The sequence below is a fragment of the Astatotilapia calliptera genome, chromosome 6 (genome assembly GCF_964374335.1).
Source record: "Astatotilapia calliptera chromosome 6, fAstCal68.1, whole genome shotgun sequence".
Taxonomy (NCBI): Eukaryota; Metazoa; Chordata; class Actinopteri; order Cichliformes; family Cichlidae; genus Astatotilapia; species Astatotilapia calliptera.
The window spans coordinates 39208009-39230245 of NC_137427.1; the positions used below are offsets into that span (position 1 = coordinate 39208009).

Consider the following 22237-nt stretch of genomic DNA (forward strand, 5'->3'; position numbering starts at 1 on the left):
TTAAAACTTTTTCAAGACACATAAGGTGCCGTTAATTTAGAGTAAATTTGATATTAAGATATGTGATATTCAATTACACACTACTCTTGTATCTCATATAAGCGACTTTGTTGTTTGGCTGTTTGTACTGATGCAAGGTTACTGTGTCGACCTGGCTGCGGAGATTGCAAAGCACTGTGGGATACGCTACCAGCTGAGGATTGTGGGAGATGGCAAATATGGAGCAAGAGATGCTGAAACCAAAATCTGGAATGGTATGGTTGGAGAGCTGGTATATGGGGTAAGACTTTACACAGGCACAATAAACAGCAGAATGTTTTATTTAACTTGAGCATGAGACAAATTAAATATTGGTGGTAGTGCAAAACAAAAATGGTGTGTGAAAACCATGTTCAAAGCAAAGTTTATAAATATTACTTAAGACATGGAATAGAAATTGTTAAGTACTAGATTTTATCTCTGCTGAGCTTTATCTCTTAGAATTGCATGAGCACATTTAACCAAATGCCTGGAAATTTGTGGACATCAACCAACTGCAGCTGCACGTCCTGCAGTGTGAATGACACTTTAAACTTGAAATTTTCTTTACTTTTAATTAGATTAAATTGGTATTAATAGTAATTAATAACATTCATTAAAGATCTGAGTAACTGACCAAACACTCCAATCATTTAAGTTAGAGGAGGCAGTCTGAAAAATCTGGAAAATTAAGCTTTATGTAGCACCAGTTCAGAAAATTCCCTCATATAAGATTAGCTGATTGTTGGGGTTTCATCTCTAACACTGTGTAATAACTTTAGTAATTTAGTGAGTTACAACGTATTTTTCAACAAATTCATTACATGAGATTCTTGGATGAGACTCAAATAACCATTTAATACCATCCAATCCCCCATTTTATAGATAAAATGGAGAGGATGGGGTGGATTCCAGCTTCATCGCCCAGATTTATTGTTTTGTTCCTGTTCACACTATATTCTTATCTTTTGTAACAAGAACCCAGACCAACAGACAGTTCCCTACTCTCCCCTCCATTCAAAATAGGCTATTGGGTCATGAAGTTGTCCTGAATTCTTTGATGTTGGGTTGAGAACAAACAACCAATACTCAGAGCAGGTCTAGTCAATCCACAATTATTTATTTAGCTTGCATGCAAGGGAGATGTACACAATACCACCTTCCGTGTAGTTCTCAAAGAGGAAGCACTTTGATACACAGTTTTATATGTCAGGGTTCACGCCCCTTCGTGCATAAGCAGATAACATAACATGCATCAGTTACAGTTAGTGACAGCTAGACACGATTCCTTTTTTGGTGATCTTCTACAATTACTCAGAAATCTATCTTAACTGCCTTTCACCCCCACCTGTTTCCTGTTGTTCTCGTTATGAGTCTTATAATAGTAAATGACACATCCTGAGTCCATCCTGTTCTGACTGTCGCTGTGCAAGCACGTATGCAATTACAATCAAAGCACTTCTGGTAATACCCTATGATCTAGCACATTTTATTAGCGGCTGGGTTAATATGGCCTTTGCTGAAATACTGCTTCATGATATATTTTCAACAATTCCCCCTTTTGACCTTCGAAAGAAGGTCACCATACTTCTGATGCTGCTACTCCCCTAGGCACCCCTATTGCATCCATATATGTTAAAAACCCCACAAATAAGTCAAACAAGTAAGTGTACGTCCAGAACAGCACCTTGCATCTACACTGGGCTGTGAGCTGCCTTGCCCTGTTTCCTGAGACCCTTACCCCCTTTTTACCCAGCATAATAGTACAAACCCGCTCTTGCCCACGGGCCAATTTATGTCATGTTTACCCCTGGAGGCATTCCCTTGGGCTGGATACACCACCGTACACCAGTCCGCTGGGATCTCTCCTACGTCATACTTCTGACTTCCCTTGCTGCTCACTGTAAAATCAAAACAGGTATAGTTAGCGTTTCTTCGGGTAAAAGGTCCCGGAGTAGTTTTATTATCAATTGGTGGAATTGCACTTCTGGTTATTATAAGCACACAACCAAATCCCCGCGTGTCATTTGAATAGACAGGGCCAGGTTCGGTGAACAGGTGTGGGCGGGTGGCTACGCACGCCACACAGTCTGACACCTTTTGTTCCTTTATATTTTGAATTAGCCAATCTAACCCCAGGTTGATATTTCTATACCCAGTATCTGTCAGTTCTCTTAGTTGTCGCGCTTTCCCTCTCTGGACAGTCTGTCCCCCTTTAACGGCTGGACCAAATGTGGGATGACCACTGTGTTCGGGCAATTAACATAACATAAAAATCACACAAACTATTAGTAAAGCTAATACTCTCAGACCTCCCATTACTTTTCAGCTTCCACCTTTGTGCTCAAACTAGAAACTCTGTCTAAAGGGCTTTTGACCTTCTTTACATTTAAACAACTAATCTTCTGGGACGGGCAATTCTCTGTGCTCTTCTCCTCTTCTTACTTTAACCTCATGGGTGGACCACCATGAGGTCTTTTTCCACAGACCGGGGGATTATTCTGCCCCCTTTTTGAGGTCTGGGTGTTTCTCTGACTCAGCCAAGTCAGGGCTTCTGGCCTTCTTAGTCTGGTCCTTCTGGATTTCCGCCAACCCCTTCGTGGTTATTGCTGTGGTTCTGGAATCCTCTCGAGGTGACCAGTAGGAGCCCAAACGGCATGACCCTTGATCTCAATCACTGACTGGGCCATCTGCTATGCCTGGAATGATGTGTGCTTCTCGCTGGTTCTCTAGGAAAAAATCTGGAGCTCTAGGAACTTATGGTCCATTATAATCTTAAATTTTACCTGTACTTGAATTGTTAATCACACAAATCACCATTAAGTCATAGGAAAAAAAATCATAGAAACTATTGTTTCAGGCATGTGGCCCCTGGTGCATGCCTCTAAAGTCTTCTTTGTGCATGTTCCAGTATTCTACAGGTACTTTCTCCTTCAGTCCAGAGATATGGATGTAAAGTTAGGTGAACGTCCTTACAGTGTGTAGAATTAAACACTATATGATTGTATAGTTAAATGTGGCTTGTAGGCTAGAATCACTTATGTGATCACAACGACTGCCAAAGCGCTGTAGTAGCAGCAGCTCTTCCAAGTCCATGAAGCAATCACATTGTCCCTGTCACTGTGTCTCTACTTTCCAACAGAAAGCAGATATAGCTATTGCTCCCCTGACAATCACTCTTGTCCGTGAAGAGGTGATAGATTTCTCCAAACCCTTCATGTCTTTGGGAATCTCCATCATGATTAAAAAGCCGCAAAAATCCAAACCAGGTGTTTTCTCCTTTCTGGACCCACTGGCCTATGAAATCTGGATGTGCATTGTCTTTGCCTACATAGGAGTTAGTGTTGTTCTCTTTCTGGTAAGTAAGCCTGCTATTATGAATTTGCATGCTTTGTTGAAATCCTCTTTTAGGTGCTATCCTGTTTTCATAAGTATCAGTGCCTAATATGGTTATGTTAAAAGAAGGCATAAATACTATGTTTGAAATAAGTGACATAATACCTACTGACACTTATTGAGACTAATGTATTATGTCTCAAAAAGTGTAGTTCAAGTTTGAAGCCCAACCTTCCTTGCCTCAACTTTAGGGTTAATTTAATAGAAAACTAGAAACTTGCTTCGATTCAGAAAGATTTTATATTTATGATCAATTGATTACATGTAATCTGATTTAACAACGAGGAGGTACACTACAGAGGAGCAGTTTAGTTAAAAATGTGTCATTTCTTAAAGAGCAATTGTGTCTTTTTATGGCAGTATAGTTAGACAGAAGCTCCTCTTCACAGCCTAGGCACCTACTTTGTGGCTGGGCTCTTTGAAACAGTGGAAAAAATGAAATGCCTTGTTTTTTGCAAACTTTTAGAAAACCCTGTTATAACAATCTATGTAATTTGTGTATTTCTGTTGACATTCTAATGCTTTGCTGCTGTAGGTATCCAGGTTCAGCCCTTATGAATGGACGCTTGAGGAGCCAGAAGATGGAGCCTTGCCATTAACCACTGAATCCACCAATGAGTTTGGGATCTTTAATTCTCTTTGGTTTTCTTTGGGTGCTTTCATGCGGCAGGGTTGTGACATCTCACCAAGGTTGGTATGCCCTTGACATTTCATAGTCATATACGGTATTAGCTCCCGATGTTGTAATCAGTATATTATATTAATATACATTCACTGCCTCGTTAATCAGGAACTGAATATTAATACTAATTAAGGGCTGTAAAACAGGCACAGTTCTTATCATAGACTGAATGAGATAAAAGTGCATTAGAAACTCTGTTCATGCTACAATTGTTCTGTTCTACTTCAACCCTAATATTTTTACACTGACTTGGTATAGCATCATGTTTGTAATGTTAACTATGGCCATGAAGAGATGTATGTGGTCATTGTTAAACTGTCCAGTTTGGGTGAGGCTGTTGCCACTATGGCATTGCTGCTGTAGCTAGCTGTGTTGGGCAAGTCACTGTAGTCTGTCAGCTGAAAATATTTTCTTTATCCACAATGACCAGTCAAAAGTTTGGACACACCTTCTCATTTAATGTTGTTTCTCTGCTCCATATATTTTGCTCCATCAAATATATGGAGCAAAATATATGGAATTATGTAGCAGTATTTTGGATTCCTGAAAGTAGCCACACTTTGCTTTGTTCACAGTGCTGAAAACTTTTGGCCTTTTCTCAATGAGCTTCATGATGTAGCCACCTGAAATGGTTTCACCTCACAGGTGTGCTTGTCAGGGTTCAGTGGTGGAATTCCTTGCCTTCTTAATGGAGTTGGGACCATCAGTTGTGTTGAGCAGATGTCAGGTTGGTACACAGCTGACAGCTCTATTTGACAGCTATTCAAATTCATATTATGGCAAGAACCAATCAGCTAAGTAGAAATGACAGCTAAGAGAATTATCAGTCCATCATTACTTTTAGAACTTTTAGAACCAAGAAGGAGACCTAAAACCCAAAGGAAATGGTTTCGGATGGAATGGACCGCCGAGTAAAGGTAAACAGGCCAACAAGTGCTCAGCATCTCTGGAAACTCCTTCAAGATGCTTGGAAAACCATTTCAAGTGACGACCTCATGAAACTCATCAAGAGAATGCCAACAGTGTGTAAAGCAGTAATCAAAGCAAAGGCTGTTACGAAGAATCTTAAATATGAAACATGGTTTGAGTTATTTCACACTTTTTATTACACAATTCCATGTGTGTTCATTTACAGTTTTGATGCCTTCAGTAAGAATCTACAATGTGTCAAATCATAACAACAAGTGCCTCAAGATGTAATTGAATGAATTTGCCATGAGTCCTAGAACAGTTTAATTTGATTCATGTGTTTATGTGGGCAGGTCTCTTTCAGGACGTATAGTTGGTGGGGTGTGGTGGTTTTTCACTCTGATCATTATCTCATCATACACTGCTAACCTGGCTGCCTTCCTCACGGTGGAGAGGATGGTGTCTCCCATTGAGAGTGCTGAAGATTTGGCTAAGCAGACGGAGATAGCATATGGAACACTGGACTCTGGATCCACCAAGGAGTTTTTCAGGGTAAGGACTTTTAGTATCAGCTGGACAATAGGAAGAGCCTGCTTCAGCACTTCCACGCACCTAGAGTGTTTATGAAATTTATTGTTTCAAATGGGAATCCTTAGATGACAAAATATGATGATTGTAGTCTCGCAACTTAATCCAAAATTTCCGATAGATCTTTCCTTGGAGTTCAACTGAATCATGTCCTGAAACCTGTCCTCTTTATAAGCTGAAAGATATATTTGTCCCCAAAACAAAATTTTGTCATTTAAAAGAAAACTTGAATTCAAGTCAGCATGGTTTCAGGCCCTTTGTATGTTAATTTTTTGTATGTCACATTCATTTAACTTAGTTTCACATAGTGGTTCAACGGCACACAACTGAGCTAGATGTGGGATGAAGTGAGCAGCTTTAGAGAATCTATCAACGACGGTGAGAATGACACTCTTTCCAGAGGAGCTGGGGAGACCAGTAACAAAATCAAGGGAGATGTGAGACCAAGGCCGGTGAGGTGTTGTGAGCGAGTGGAGCTGACCTAGGGGGTGCTTAGTGGATGGCTTGTTGTGAGCGCAAACGGCACAGGCTGACACATATTCCTTTATGTCCTTTATTAGAAATTTCCATCAGAAATGTCGTCTAAGGAGTTGTATTGTTCTACTCACGCCAGGGTGGCACGAAAATCGTGCAGTGTGAATCCAATGAATGACCGCCCCATGGGCGGTAGCGGGGACGAAGCGCCGCCCAGGTGGCCCGGTACCTGGGTTGGGGTCCCCTGCGAGGGCCTGGCAGATAGTCTCCTCAATGTCCCAGATGAGAGCGCCTAAAACGCAGGCAGGGGGCAGGACAGTGGCGGGAGAGGATGCTTCAGTGTCCAAGGAACACTGACAGAAGAGCGCGTCAGGCTTGACATTCTGTGACCCTGGGCGATAGGAGAGAGTGAAGTCAAAGTGAGTGAAGAATGGAGACCAGTGGGCTTGCCATGAGTTTAATCTTTTGGCCGTTCTGAGGTAAGTTAAATTTTTATGGTCTGTCCATATGAGGAAAGGCTGTTCCGCCCCCTCCAGCCAGTGGCGCCATTCTTCTAAGGCAAGTTTTATAGCCAGGAGCTCCCTGTCGCCAATGTCATAGTTTCTCTCCGTGGGGGTGAGTCGGCATGAGGAGTAGGCGCATGGCTGGAGCTTACCTTGTGGCCCGGACCGCTGGGAGAGAACTGCCCCAACTTCGGTGTCGGACGCATCAACATCCACGATAAACTGCTTTTTTTTTGTGTGTGTGTGTGTCCTGTCTGGCACTGTAGCAATCAGAATTATTGTCTGAAGGCCAAGAAAAATGCCCAACAGATTTACTTTCCCAAGTGGGCCTTTTGCTATACTGGTCATCTTGATTGTCATAGTTTATTTGATCTTTATTAGTTATTTTTATATTTTTATTAGTTATTGTAATCAGGCCAGACTGGACCCGATGACGGGAAAGAAAAACAAGAAGAACAGTTGAGAAGAAAGTTAACAGAAGGAGAGGGAAAGAAAAAGGAGAAAAGAGATAGTGAGAAAAGACTGCTTCATCACCTTTGTCTTTTTTTTTCTCTTTTTCTTTTCCTGGATCACCTGTTGAGAAAGAAAAAAGAAAACAAGCAGAAGGAAACTAGAGCAATAGAATAAACAACATCATGATGATCTATGGCAATATAACAGTAAATACTAAATGTTAAACATTATTGTGTAAGATCGACAGCGCACAGTGCGCTTTAAGGTCGTAGCCAATAAGGGTATAGTTTTTTGTGTATGAGCACCCGTCTGTACACCTGTGAGCATGAATGCGCTTGTTTTTAAAAGGTTCCTACATGTTCCTACATATCTGTTAGAGGGTGTGGGGAGCCACAGCCCCGTCCACCAGGGCATGAAGCAGGTATAGAGGAGATCAAAACTCCAGACATCCGGAGGCTCTCAGAACACAAGAGACCAAGGAAGACCAAGAGAGGGGCAGCCGCGCCACTATCCCAGAAAGAGCTGAGGAGAGTCCCAGATGAGGGGTCACTCAGCAGCCGCGGAGCATAAGCAGTGACGTGCCCAGGGAGCGCCGGCAGCCAGCTGCGCCAGAGTGACCGAGGCCGAGGGCACCCCACCCCCGAAGTGGCCCGAGCGAGCCCCAGGCTCCAGGCCCCGATAAGCAGCCACCAAGGAGTGAGCCGGTGTGACGCCCATCCCCGGACACAAAGACCCACCAACGCACCGATGTCTGTGGGCGTCTGCCACTGGCAGGGGAAGTGGTGGTGGGAGATAGGCCTCCATACCTTGGAGGGCCTGAGATGTCCCTAGAGAGGTGGCGTCTGATACCCGACCTGACATATGGACACAGACATACAGGCACATATGTCAGGCACTCACCCAACGTGGAGACAGACATAAAGAGACACTGTACACACAATCACACTCCCCAAGCGTACTCTAAGCCCCAGGTCTAGGTACCCTTGCCGCTGGAGGGGGAAACTGCACCCAGACCCAGGTGGTGTTACCCTTTTCCCTGGGGTGGAGAGATGCAGACCGCCCCGACTCCGCAGCAGCAGGGAGGCCCCACATTCCAGACGCCAGTCGAACGGCCAAATCCTCCTCCTAGCACCCCCGCTCCATCAGGCCGCAGAGAACGGGGGTGTGAGAAGATTCCAGACCTCCGTCTGCCCGCTCATATGTATTGTTGATGCATGTGTGTTCTAAGGTGCATTTAAAACCCAGGAGGACATGGAGCGGCACCCTGGCCCCATACACCCACCCGCCCACAACCCCGGCAACACACCAACCAGGGCCCCAGCCCGGAGACGGAGTACCCCCACAACCCCACGCCCGTCCCGGACCCACCCCGGGGCAGCCAGGCTACCAGGTCAGTAACCCACGTCCGTCAGCACAGACCCTCCCCTAGCCCCACTGCACGCAGCCACGAGGAAACCGTCACCTAAGAGCCAACAGAGCCAATAATAGGCCATGACCGCTACCCCAGGTTGAGCCCTCCAAGGTAGATGCTCCTGGGGAACCCCCCGACGCCCTAAGCCTGTCCCTACCCCCACACCAATCACAACAGCGAAGGTGGGACCAAACTATGAGCCCCCATCCCCGCTAGGTGATGGAGCTGATCAAAGGAGCCCAGAGCAATTGATCTGATGTGGTGGCAGAGGCTGTATCAAGACTAATGTAATCTAATAGATAATTTCTATATTGGTTAGAATTAAGGTTATTTTTATTTTTCCAGTTCATGAGGACTGTTTTCTTGGCTATGCATAGGGCAGTGAAAACCATATGGGCTATATTCTTATCTGTAGTGACATTATCTAAGCTGCCCAACAAACACACTAAAGGGGAAGTTGGAATGTTACACTTCAGACACTTTGATAAGTCTTCACATATCTCGCGCCAAAACCTCTGAACTGGTGGACAGAACCAAAGAGCGTGTATATAATTGTCCGTTGAATTGGTTTGGCAGTGTGAGCAGTTGTTGGTAGACGTAAAGCCCATCTTGAACATCCGATGACCTGTATAGTGCACTCTATGTAATATTTTGTATTGAATTAATTGAAGACTGGGATTTCTAATTAGATGAAAGGTTTTTAAGCAAATCTGAGACCAGAAGTTTAGGTCTAAGTTAACTGATAAATCCGCTTCCCATTTTGCAATAGGAAGTGATATTGATTCATCTGTTTTAGAAAGCATTCTGTATATTTTGGATAGTAATTTGGGGATTTTAAGAGTAAGAAATTGAACCACACTTGGTGGTGTTTGTAGTTCAACTTGACCCGGTTTAAATTTCTTTTTTACTATGGATTTAATTTGTTGATATTCTAAAAATCTTTTCTTGTTGATCCCATATTGTGTAACCAGTCTGTCAAATGGAATAAATTCTGTTCCTTCTAGTATATGTTCTAAATATTTGATTCCTTTACCACTCCAATCTGAAAGGTTTATCATATTATTGTTTTATAATATGTCAGGGTTGTTCCAGATAGATGTACGTTTGCATGGGATTAAAAAGACTCCGTCAATTTTAGAAATTCCCACCATGCTGTCAGAGAAGAGCTGATGTTGACGCTTTTGAAGCATTCATGTCGTTGGATGTTTGAGCTGATAAGCTCTAGATTATTGCAAAGTGCTTGTTCTACATCTAGCCAAGGTTCATCTAAGAGGGTGTGTTTTAGCCATCCTGAGATAAACTGAAGCCTGTTGGCTAAGAAGTAGTGCTGAAAGTTAGGTAGTTCTAATCCTCCTTTATCCTTGGTCTTTTGTAGTGTTTTTAAGCTTATACGTGGGGGTTTATTTTTCCAAAGGAATTTGGACATACATGAATCTAGAGATCTGAACCAATCTTGTGGCGGTTTAGTTGGGATCATTGAGAATAAATAATTTATTTTTGGTAAGACCATCATTTTTATAGCGGCAACCCTTCCCATGAGTGATATGGGTAAACATTTCCACCTAGCCAGATCACCTTCTACTGTCTTTAAAAGTGGGATATGGTTTAATTTAGTTAGATCTGCAAGCTTGGGAGAAACATTAATACCCAAATACTTTATATTTCCCGATTGCAGTGGTGTAGAAAAGGAGTTATGGAAGGAGCAATTAATCAGAAGGACTGTAGATTTTGACCAGTTAATTGAGTAATCTGATATTCTTGCAAAAGAGTTTATCAATTCAATCACCCCAGAGATATTGGTTTGTGAGTTTTGGAGAAAAAGTAACACATCATCCGCATAAAGGCTGATTTTATGTTCCACGTTCTTGCATTTTATGCCCTTAATTACTGAATTCTGTCTAATTGCTGCTGCTAGTGGTTCAATAAAAATTGCAAACAGTGAAGGGGAGAGTGGGCATCCCTGCCTGGTGCCCCTCAGGAGACAGAAGCTGGAGGATGTCTGGTCATTTGTTCTAACACAAGCTGTTGGGGAATTATATAATATTTTTAACCAGTTTATGAAAGAGGATCCAAAACCAAATTTGTGTAAAGTTGCGAATAGAAATTTCCAGTTAACTCTGTCAAATGCTTTTTCTGCGTCTAAAGAGAATATTGTAGTTTCTAGGTTTTTACTGTATGAGTAGTCTATCAAATTAAGTAATCTACGTGTATTTGTTGATGAGTGCCTACCTTTTATGAAACCAGTTTGGTCAGGATGAATTAAGAGGGGGGTTATTTTCTCCAGTCTCTTTGAGAGAGCTTTGCAGATTATTTTAAGGTCTACATTTATAAGGGATATTGGACGATAGCTTGAGGGATATACAGGGTCTTTGCCTGGTTTTAGCAGGAGATTAATGTTTGCAGAATTCATATTTGATGGAAGTCTGCCCTTTTCTTTGATTTCCAACAACGTTCTGTAAAAAACTGGTGCTAGAAAATGTCCAGAATTCTTTGTAGAATTCTGCAGGAAAGCCGTCTGGACCTGGAGCCTTATTATTGGGCATACTTATCAGGGCTTCCTGGAGTTCACCTGATGTCAGTGGTGAATCCAGTGCCATTGCTTGAGTGTCCAATAATTTTGGAAGAGTTATGTTGTCCAAAAACTGATCAATTTCCTTTTTAGATGGGTTTATTTGTGGTGAATACAATCTTTTATAGAAATCCCTGAAAATGTTTATTTGTATCGGTTCATATATTGTGTTCCCAGATGAATCTTGAACAGCACATATAGTTGTTTTTTCTTTCTTTATTTTTAGCTGGTTTGCTAAAAATTGACCGGATTTATTACCATGTTCATAATTTTGTAGGCGTAGTCTTTGTACTAAGAATTTTTTTTTTTTATCAATTATCTCGTTCCAGGATCTCTTTGGTCGTTCACGCTTAGGGTTGCCAACCATCCCTTAAAATACGGAATCGTCCCGTATTTCGAAACAAAAGTACACGTCCCGTATTGAGCTAATAAGGGACGCACTTTGTCCCGTAATACAGTGAGAACCAAAAGTAGTCTATAAATGTTTATGGAATTAACGCCTTGTTTGAAAACATAATTCCCAGCCCCTCTCCTGCTTTGTGACCAATGAGCTGACAGCACACTTATGACAATTCGAGTATGACAATTCAGATTATCGCTCATCTCATTGGTCGAGGAAAGGTCGCTTTCGGAGAAAATACCGGAAGACAACAGGTGACCACAACAAGAAGCAGGGCCAACAGGGAAACAAACGCCGACTCTGCGGTGCAAGTCTCGGACGACAGTACACCTAAAGTAGGGTTGCCAACCGTCCCTTAAAATACGGAATCGTCCCGTATTTAGAAACAAAAGCACACGTCCCGTATTGAGCTAATAAGGGACGCACTTTGTCCCGTAATACAGTGAGAATCAAAAGTAGTCTATAAATGTTAATGGAATTAACGCTTTGTTGGAAAGCATAATTCCCAGCCCCTCTCCTGCTTTGTGACCAATGAGCTGACAGCACACTTATGACAATTCGAGTATGACAATTCAGATTACCGCTCATCTCATTGGTCGATGAAAGGTCGCTTACGGAGAAAATACCGGAAGACAACAGATGACCACAACAAGAAGCATGGCCAACAGGGAAACAAACGGCGACACTGCGGTGCAAGTCTCGGACGACAGTACACCTAAAGCTGGGCAGACACTGTGCGATTTTCAGTCACGTTATTCAGCTCCTGCTCAAACTGCACGATTGACTCGCAGGGGTTAGAAGTTGGTAGGTCACGATGCAGGTCTCACACTATACGGCCCGATGCTCTGATGCGACCTGAGTGCTCACACTGTGCCTCCATAACATGAAGGTTATAACAGAAAATCTGTCGCTCTCTCTCTCTCTGTCTTTCACTCACACAGACACACCACCACCATCAACTTTGCTAAATTGCTAATGAAAAACATTGATCAGGCAGCTGTGATTGAGCAGCAGTGTAGATCCAACTATTTTCACGGTTGTTGTGGTCGTGATAATTTTGTGATGCCACATCGAAAGGGCTCGGATGAGCTTTCCAAAGTTCTACAAGTTGTGCCTCCATCACTTGTGTCCAGATCACACGCTGCACTGCCGTGCTGCGCCGTCTTTTTCACCGACGTTTACGTGTTTGCGCGTGAGCAGTGTGAGCGGCTCACGAGCGATTGATGATCGGGAGCTGCTCGAGGTGTTAATCACTTCTCGTTACCCCACGTATACTACACGATGCACGATGAAGGCCAAAATCTGGCCGATCACCAAATCGGTCGCACGACTCAAAAATCGGCTCAAAATGGGCCAAAAATCGCACAGTGTAAGCCCAGCATTAGAGCAGCAATATTTGTTCGCTCAGAGAAAGAAAAATAGGCTGCAAAAGTACAGGGAGGAATGGGAAAAGGGAAACACCTGGCTGGGAAAATACACCATAACACCTTTAAAGCGCACTGCACTGTGTGCCGGCGCACTTTTTCCATAGGCATGCTTCTAGTGGTGGGCACATGAAGAACATGAGGGGCGTGAAAGCTCGGGGAACCCTTAACCAATTTCTTGTCCACCAGGCCACGGCAGAAGCAGATATGGTATGTAAACACTGGTTTGTTGTTTAAACCCTCTGGTTAAGGTTAATATGGGCATGTGCGGTGAATATCAGCGCTATGTGGCCAGAAGTGTGATAATATAACTTATTTTGTGTAATAAACAACTGCAAGGATAGATGATTACAACAAATGGATCACTAATACATAAAAGTAATACATAGATGAATAATGATGATGAGTTATGATGCGTAATCATGGGAACAAGTGGGTTTACAAACCTGATTAGCTTTAGAAAAGCTGAAATAATACCTCAACTGAAGCCAGTTGTACTAAATGCACTAAATGTGCACAGTTACAAGAATGATTTTGTTCTATTGTTTTCTATTAATTTATATAATTTTAAGTTAAGCAGGACAGAGTTCTTTTAAAGAAAGATTTACTTATATCCTCAAAAGCTAAGCATGACAGGCTTCTGTTTAAGAAAGAGACCTGTTTTACTGTGTTAATGTTGTCATTTTGAGCTAAAAATAAATGGCTAAATGATCATTTGTTTCCCATATGGTCATATCACAAAGAATATGCATCTGCTTAAATCAAATTCAAGTCAAATGGTTAAAAAATAATTTCACACACAAAAAAAAGAGCTACCACACTGGGAAGGGTGAAGGCAACTGGGTTGCCCGGCCCTGGCCACGAGGTGTCCCTTATTTATTTTTCAGGGAGTTGGCAACCCTATTCACGCTGAAGTCCGTTCCTTTTAATTCCCTGCCGCGGCTTTTCACCTGTTCCTTTTGTTTGAAGTGGCCGAATTTGGCCACAATAGGACGTGTCTCAATTTTGGCCGGGGAAGATGCACTCTGAGCCTTCTTCATGACTAAATCTTGGAAACAGCGGTCGATGTAATCTTGGAGAGCGTCTAAATTCTCCCCGTTGTCCTCCAGGGTGTTAGGGTTAGGACAGATGTTGTTAGTTATATGACAATTTATTAGTATATTTGGTAATACTGAAGCTTAAAGAAACTTTGTTCAATTCTAAACTATCATTCGCTTTAATTTTCCGCCAAAATCTTCTGGGTCTGACGTCAGTTACAGCATGAGTCGCTTACCTTGTACATCACTTCTGTCAATTACCTCCTCAGTCCGTCACTCCCCACGATAAACTGCTTAGAAGTATCAGGATGGATTAGAATGGGTGCGGATGTAAAAATGTGCTTCAACTTAGCGAAAGCTGAGTGGGCTTCTGGGGGCCAGGTGAAAGGTACCGTAGATGAGGTGAAACAGGTGAGAGGTGCAGCCACTTGGCTGTAGTTCCGAATGAAGTGGCCGTAAAAAGTCCGCGTCCCCAAGGAAGCTTTGAAGCTTTTTCCGTGACTCTGGGACCGGCCATTCCAGCACTGCCTTGACCTTTACTAGGTCGGTCTTCACCTGTCCTCCTGCCAAAATGTAGCCCAAAAAGGAAATAGATGAGGTGTGGAACTCAAAACTGTGGCTTCCTGGAGAGACTCGAAAACAGAGTTGATTAGTGGGAGAGGGTATTTATTTTTTACAGTAACATCGTTCAAACCTCGATAATCGATACACGGCCACAGCGACCCATCCTTCTTTCATACAAAGAAGAAGCCCGCAGCAACTGGGGAGAAAGAAGGTCTAATTATTCCTGCTGCCAGCGAGTTCTGGATGTAGTTCTCCATATATTCTCTCTCAGGACGGGACAGGTTATACAGTCTACTAGAGGGCAACGGGGCTTCCGGAAGTAAGTCAATAGTGCAATCGTATGGTCGGTGAGGCGGTAGAGAGCGAGCCTTGTCTTTATTGAACACTTCCTGTAAATCATGATACTCTGGAGGGAAGGTCTGGTGTTTGTGACAGGGGTGGAGCTCGATCTGCTGTTGCAGTGGGAATGGCTGACCTCAAACAGTTCGCCAAGCAAAACAGGCTCCAGCTGGTGATTTTTTTTACCTGGTCCAATCAATGTGAGCATTATGTCTCTGCAACCAGGGGGTGAGTAAAAATTTTTTTAGTACATCATGGACGAGGGCTTGGAATACTACCAGGGAAGTCGAGAGTTGGATCATGCCAGCCACTAGTGATTCCTGAATGTATTCCTCCATTGCCTCCCTCTCTGGCCTAGGAAGATTGTATAGTGGACTGGAGGGGAGAGCAGCACCAGAGAGGAGGTTAATAGCACAATCATAGGGATGATGTGGTGGCAGAGAAAGAGCCTTTTCCTTACTGAAGACCATTCTGAGGTCATGGTACTCCTCGAGGACCAGAAATAGATCTAAGATGGTTGTGTACAGCACCAGGAGCTGGAAACTGAGAGTAGAGCTGATTGCAAACAGAGAGAGTGACACGTTAAAATCCAGTTAAGTATTTGCTAGCAGTCCAGTCCAGGTGGGAGTTCTGATTTTTCAACCAGGGAAAACCAAAGATAAGGGATGGAAACATGAAGAGAGTTATTGTTTCCCAATGGTTGGCCGATGTGATTAGCTGCACGGGCTTGGTTTTATGAGTGATATAGGCAAAACCTTGAGTGGAGGCCGGAATGGGAGGCTTGAGAGGCACCAAGGGAAACCTTGCTGTCGGGCTAGATCCATGTCTATTAAATTTTTCTCACAACCGGACTCCACGAATGCTTGGAGAGAATGAGAGGTCTGATGGTATTTGAGCTTCACAGGGAGGGAGATGGAGTTTAGCTGCACCTGAAACGCCCACCAGTACCCCCAAATTTCAGGTGCCAATGAAATGCCCTGGCCGATCACAGTACAAACTCCCATGCAGGAAAACGCCTCTCTCTCTCCTACGGAGTGAGCCTGGATTGCCCGATTTGCATGGGCTCAGCAGGCTCCTTTGGTAACGGGAACAGGGTACTGGAGGGCGGACACACAACTCAAAGTACTTTGATGTGATGGTGAATTTATTTACAGGTGCACAGCGGGAGAATATGTGAGGTTTCAACTTATTTGCAAATGTGCGGAGAAAGTCTATGGGAGGTTTCCCACGGGGCAGCAAGTCTGAAATGAGGAAGAGGCAGAGAGAAGAACATGCGAGATGCGCTGCCCAGAGTGGGATGTGACAGTAGAGTCACATCCCACTGTCACATCCCAATGACCCTTTGTTGTCATTGTACATGCAATGAAATTATGGAGGCTCCACAGCATCAGTGCAGGACTAAAATATAAATAGTAAGACAGCAGGCATAAATAACAAATAGGAGAATAATAATAATGGATTGGATTTATATAGTGCTTTTCAAGGCACCCAAAGCGCTTTACAATGCCACTATTCATTCACTCTCACATTCACACACTGGTGGAAGCAGCTACAGTTGTAGCCACAGCTGCCCTGGGGCAGACTGACAGAAGCGAGGCTGCCATATCGCGCCATCGGCCCCTCTGGCCATCACCAGTAGGCGGTTAGGGTAAAGTGTCTTGCCCAAGGACACAACGACCAGGACAGAGAGCCCAGGGATCGAACCGGCGACCTTCCGGTTACAGATACGCTTCCCAACCCCCTGAGCCACGGTCACCCCAATAAATGTATACAAAGCAAGAGAAAAGCACATATTGGAGAACAAAGTGCTTGGAAGAGGTGCAAAGCACTTGCTCTGAGTTTAGAGTCCACATGTGAGTGTTCTGAGTGATCAGGGTACTCAGATTAGTGAGGTGAGTGGGCAGGGGTTTGGGGGGGGAGTGTTTCTTAAAAGTCCGAATGGCCCAGGGGAATAAACTTTTAGTCTGTCTGTAGGTGTGGGACCCGATTGACCTGAGGTGCTGACCAAACGGGAGCGGGTCAGACATGTGGTGGGCGGGGTGCAAGGGGTCACCTGTGATGACCTTGTTTTTCTTGAGACAGGAGGAGCTGGCAAAGGCCTCTAAGGGTGGCTGATGTCAGCCAACTTGACCAGTATTAATTACCCTCTGTGTTGCCTTCCTGTTGTCAGTAGTGGCCCCTGTGTACTAAAGACCCAGCCAGTAGAAGCGCATGCTCTCCACTGAGGAGTGGTAGAAGTCCAGCAGGAGCTTCTGGCCCAGGTTATTCTTCCTCAGGACATGAAGGGCCCCCATCAGGGCCTTGCGAGCCTGTACTGGTGTTTTTAAAAGTTATGTTTGACTTTATGACTTTCTGTGTCGTTTCTGGGATGCTTAGGACTCATATTGCACTGCTGGAAATAGTTTATTTTGATGCATATGCTGTTTTTTTGCAAATTTGCATTATAATATTTATTTTCGTTTTTCCTGCAGTATATAAAAATTGGTGTATTTCAAAAATAAAAGTATGAAGACACTTAAAATAAATTTCCTGTGGTGGGAAACTATTTTGTGCAACTTTTTTGTATTTACAGTTTTGAGGGATAAGCCTCTTAAATTTCTCTAACTAGAAATATATGTTAAAAAAACAAAAAACGATTTTCAATTTTTTTGTAGTTTATTGCACTTTTTTTAAATTTATGTAATTACTATGCACGTAATGCATACATATTATTAAAATTTGGGCTATAATAGTTGTATTGATGTATATTGTTAAGGGTTCAAATATTGAGGAGGGATACAGGAGGAAATCCAAATAACAACACTGATCCGGCCGGGTGGAGTCAAACGATGATTTTAATGAACACACGTGTATGCAATTCTTCCATAGCTCTAGGCCACTTTGCTCAATAGATCGCGCCGGACAAAGCTTCTGACCATCAATTAACTGACCGAGCTTCAACTCTTTAATAAGCACCAAAATGCAATGTGTATAAAATGATTACAGTTGCTCCTGCAATGAAAGAATATTCCATGATTATGATACCACCTGTAATACAGACTTTAATGTAATGTTAACAGCTTCAATAAATGCTTTAATGCAATGCTGATTAATGCAATGATAAAGATGATGGTTATGAACAGTAGCAGTAAAATAATTTCCCTGATCCCCACAGAACCTACAGTATTACTAGGTTTTAACAGTTTTACAATTTAGGCTTAACAACATTGCCCAGTGGAGCATTATGGAGATAGTTTTAGAATATTGTCTTGTGGGATGATGCATCAACTCATTCAGGCTACAGTCATACTCTCTTTACCTTCAAAAGTGCTTTAGGTAAACGCCTTCTTTACATACATTACAGGTTATCTAAAGGTAAGTTATAAAAATTAAGTTATCGCATACTATCTGTGTCTGTTTCTCTTTTTTAGCGTTCTAAAATCGCCTTGTTTGACAAGATGTGGCAGTACATGAAAATCGCAGAACCTTCAGTTTTTGTCAAGAAAACATCAGAGGGTGTCCAGCGTGTCAGGAAATCCAAGGGAAAGTACGCTTACCTGCTGGAGTCCACCATGAATGAGTACATCGAGCAGAGGAAACCCTGTGACACAATGAAAGTTGGAGGAAACCTGGACTCAAAAGGCTATGGCATCGCCACACCAAAAGGATCCCCATTAAGGTGGGTGGATCAGTATAACAATGCTGGCCAACCTGCACTGCCATGTACCATTCACACTACTAACCTGCTGCCTAGCATACCATCCCTCTCCTAATTCCTACAGTTCTTCTCTCTGTATATGTAGATGAAAGAGAAAATCATGCTAAACTACTTTGAGCTTTAAAGAGATCCAGATTTTTCCTAAACTCAGTAACTTGAAGTCACAGTAATAACCCTGGCTGACAAACTGCTTGTTATCAGGTGGTAATTAGCCAGTGTTCAAGCTGTCCCTGTGCCTATACACATAACTCACTATGGAGAGCAGATAGATTCATCCCAAGGCTTACTGCCAGCTGGGTGTCGCAGTATGCGAGTGTGATGAATGGGACACGGCGGTTAACTCGTTGTTATAATAATCCACCTACCCTGATGACACCATCTCAGTGGTTTGTATTTATTACCATGGTTACCACCTCTGACCAATGGCTAGCGGTGGTTTCCATGACAAATGGGGGATAGGGTGTTTGATTTGCTTCCAGGTCTTAAAGAACCCCTTCAGATAGGCTCCTTTTATCTTGAAAATAAATGTGATGACATTTATAGTGTAAAACATTCTAAACAAACCTGTGAATGTCAAATTAAAGTGTCTTCATATTCTGTTTGATTTTTTTTTTTAAGTGTTAGTTATTATTTTTGGCTGCAGGCTTTTCTCCATTGATAACTTGGCTCTTTAAGACCTGGATCAAGGGACTTTTGCAAAGTTTATGACCTAATGCTGCATTCCATTTGAAGTTGGAATTTGCAATTTGCATGTGTGTGTTTGCGTCTGTCTGAGTGTGTACACATGTGTGTGTGTGTGTGTGTGTGTGTGTGTGTGTGTGTGTGTGTGTGTGTGTGTGTGTGTGTGTGTGTGTGTGTGTGTGTGTGTGTGTCTGTTGGGAGGAGGGAGGGCACTATATGTCACCATAAAATGTTTAAATTACATACGGACAGTTATACATAAATTAGCTTCCCCCTACATTCCCTCAGAGCTGTCTCTTATTTTTTTAATATGTGAAAGTAGTAGTAGTTTTATATTTTTCTTTTATCTCATGCAATTGCGCAAGAATTTACATACATGTTTACACATGCAGATTAATAGCCTTTTTTTTTTTTTAAATTGCTACAGAAAATACAACAAATTTACATTCATAAATAAACAACATTTAGCACTTTATATAGACCTATCTAAAGTGGCCCTTAAGAAATAGCTTAAATAAGAAGAATGGTATATAGCTCAACAATATTTGTGTCATATATATGAGAAAAAATATGTACACTTCAGAATCAACAAAGCAAAATCAGAACGGAACACTTTAATAAATGTAGCAAAAAAAAAAATCAGATGGTATTAAGTGGATTAGCAACAGTGTTGGGGAGTAACGGAATACATGTACCGCCGTTACGTATTTAAAATACAAAATATGAGTAACTGTATTGCGTTACAGTTACCGTTTTAAAAGGTGGTATTCAGAATACAGTTACTTTGTTGAAATGAATGGATTACATGGCTGTATTTTCCTGTTTCATTAGGCTATGAACTCTATATTTTTGGTGTCCACGCCGGTGGAAACCCAAACAAAACACGCATTAAGAGGCTCTCATGTCTGTGTCTCAATCTCACGGCCGATGTCACCTCTACTTGTAGCCCACATAATGACGTGAAGAAATATTTTAAAAAATTATTCACAAAAATGATTTAATATGAAGGCAATAGGCAGAGTGTTACAGGCATAGCCCTAAAGAATCAAGCCTCATGGGCAGTGTAGTCCGTGCTGCAGGGAGAATGGACTGCCATACCCGTTATGTGTCTGTGAACGAGGAAGGGAGAAAAAGAGTTGAAAAGTAAGAGATGTCACGGACCAAAAACGGGAGATGGAAGCATGTAAATATTTTTATATATATATGTAAGATGTATTATATTTTATAGGCAATAATTCACCCTGTTTGTTTACTAAACATAGTTTAGTTTAACTTACTGACAATGAAACTCTTACAAACACATATGCGGTAAGGCCAGCCATAAAAATACACCTGTCCACAACTGTCAAATTATTGTGATATCACAATTGCAGGGTGATCTACTAACAATGCACTGTATTGTACAGGGTGGGCCATTTATATGGATACACCGTAATAACATGGGAGTGGTTGGTGATGTTAAAGTCCTGTTTGTGGCACATTAGTATATGTGAGGGGGCAAACTCCTCAAGATGGGTGGTGACCATGGTGGCCATTTAGAAGTCGGCCATCTTGGATACAACTTTTGTTTTTTCAATAGGAACAGGGCCATGTGACACATCAAACTTATTGGTAATGTCACAAGAAAAACAATGGTGTGCGTGGTTTCAACGTAACTTTATTCTTTCATGAGTTATTTACAAGTTTCTGACCACTTATAAAATGTGTTCAATGTGCTGCCCATTGTGTTGGATTGTCAATGCAACCCTCTTCTCCCACTCTTCACACACTGATAGCAACACCGCAGGAGAAATGCCAGCACAGGCACCCAATATCCGTAGTTTCAGGTGCTGCACATCTCGTATCTTCACACCATAGACAATTGCCTTCAGATGACCCCAAAGCTAAAAGTCTAAAGGGGGTCAGATCGGGAGACCTTGGAAGCTTTTCAACTGGCCCATGACGACCAATCCACTTTCCAGGAAACTGTTCATCTAGGAATGCTTGGACCTGGCACCCATAATGTGTTGGTGCACCATCTTGCTGGAAAAACTCAGGGAACGTGCCAGCTTCAGTGCATAAAGAGGGAAGCACATCATCATGTAGCAATTTCAAATATCCAGTGGCCTTGAGGTTTCCATTGATGAAGAATGGACCCACTATCGTTGTACCCCATATACCACACCAAACCATCACTTTTGTTGTTCCAACAGTCTTGGAGGATCCATCCAATGTGGGTCAGTGTCAGACCAATAGCGGTGGTTTTGTTTGTTAACTTCACCATTCACATAAAAGTTTGCCTCATCACTGAACAAAATCTTCTGCGTGATCTGAGGGTCCTGTTCCAATTTTTGATTTACCCATTCTGCAGATTCTGTGCGCCGATCTGGGTCATCCTCGCTGAGATGCTGCAGTAGCTGGAGTTTGTAAGGGTGCCATTTGTGAGTAGCCAATATCCGCCGAAGGGATGTTCGACTAATGCCACTCTCCAGTGACATGCGGCGAGTGCTACGCTGTGGGCTCTTGCTGAATGAAGCTGGGACAGCCACTGATGTTTCTTCATTAGTGACAGTTTTCTTGCGTCCACATTTTGGCAAATCCAACACTGAACCAGTTTCACGAAACTTAGCAAGCAGTTTGCTAACTGTAGCATGGGAGATGGGTGGTCTCGTAGGGTGTCTTGCATTGAAATCTGCTGCAATGACTGCGTTCACCAGATATCAACACAATTTCGATCCGCTCCTCACGTGTTAACCTCTTCGACATGTCAATGGCTGTGAACAAAGAGAAACTTGTAAATAACTCATGAAAGAATAAAGTTACGTTGAAACCAAGCACACCATTGTTTTTCTTGTGGCATTACCAATAAGTGAACTGAAACAAACATTTATTTTTAGGTCCATTCTGCTGCTGATACATACTTTAGGTTTCTGAATATTAAACTTGTTTCTGCCTTTCATAGTGTGTAACCTGAAGGCCCTGAGTACTTTCTCCCACACTGAAAACACTGGAATGATAAAATGATTTAAACATTACCTAATAAGACTGATTCAGGACAGACAATTCGTTATTTTAAACTTTTCTAGCAGTCCTTCACAAACAGGGAACAGTCT

General features: G+C 42.5%; 1 protein-coding gene across 5 annotated transcripts in view; it reads left to right on the top strand.

Annotated features, from left to right (window-relative positions):
- LOC113024706 (glutamate receptor 2-like) overlaps window positions 1-22237 on the top strand; it is a 116158-nt gene that overhangs the window by 42308 nt on the left and 51613 nt on the right. For all 5 annotated transcript variants that reach the window (XR_013909471.1, XM_026171986.2, XM_080302509.1 and 2 more), the window contains exons 12-16: window positions 138-280; window positions 3161-3376; window positions 3950-4104; window positions 5359-5557; window positions 18178-18425. Coding sequence is in view for 4 of the 5 variants with exons in the window: in XM_026171986.2 (XP_026027771.1) it covers window positions 138-280; window positions 3161-3376; window positions 3950-4104; window positions 5359-5557; window positions 18178-18425 (961 nt within the window). In the remaining variant the exon portion in view is untranslated. The remainder of the gene's footprint in view (window positions 1-137; window positions 281-3160; window positions 3377-3949; window positions 4105-5358; window positions 5558-18177; window positions 18426-22237) is intronic.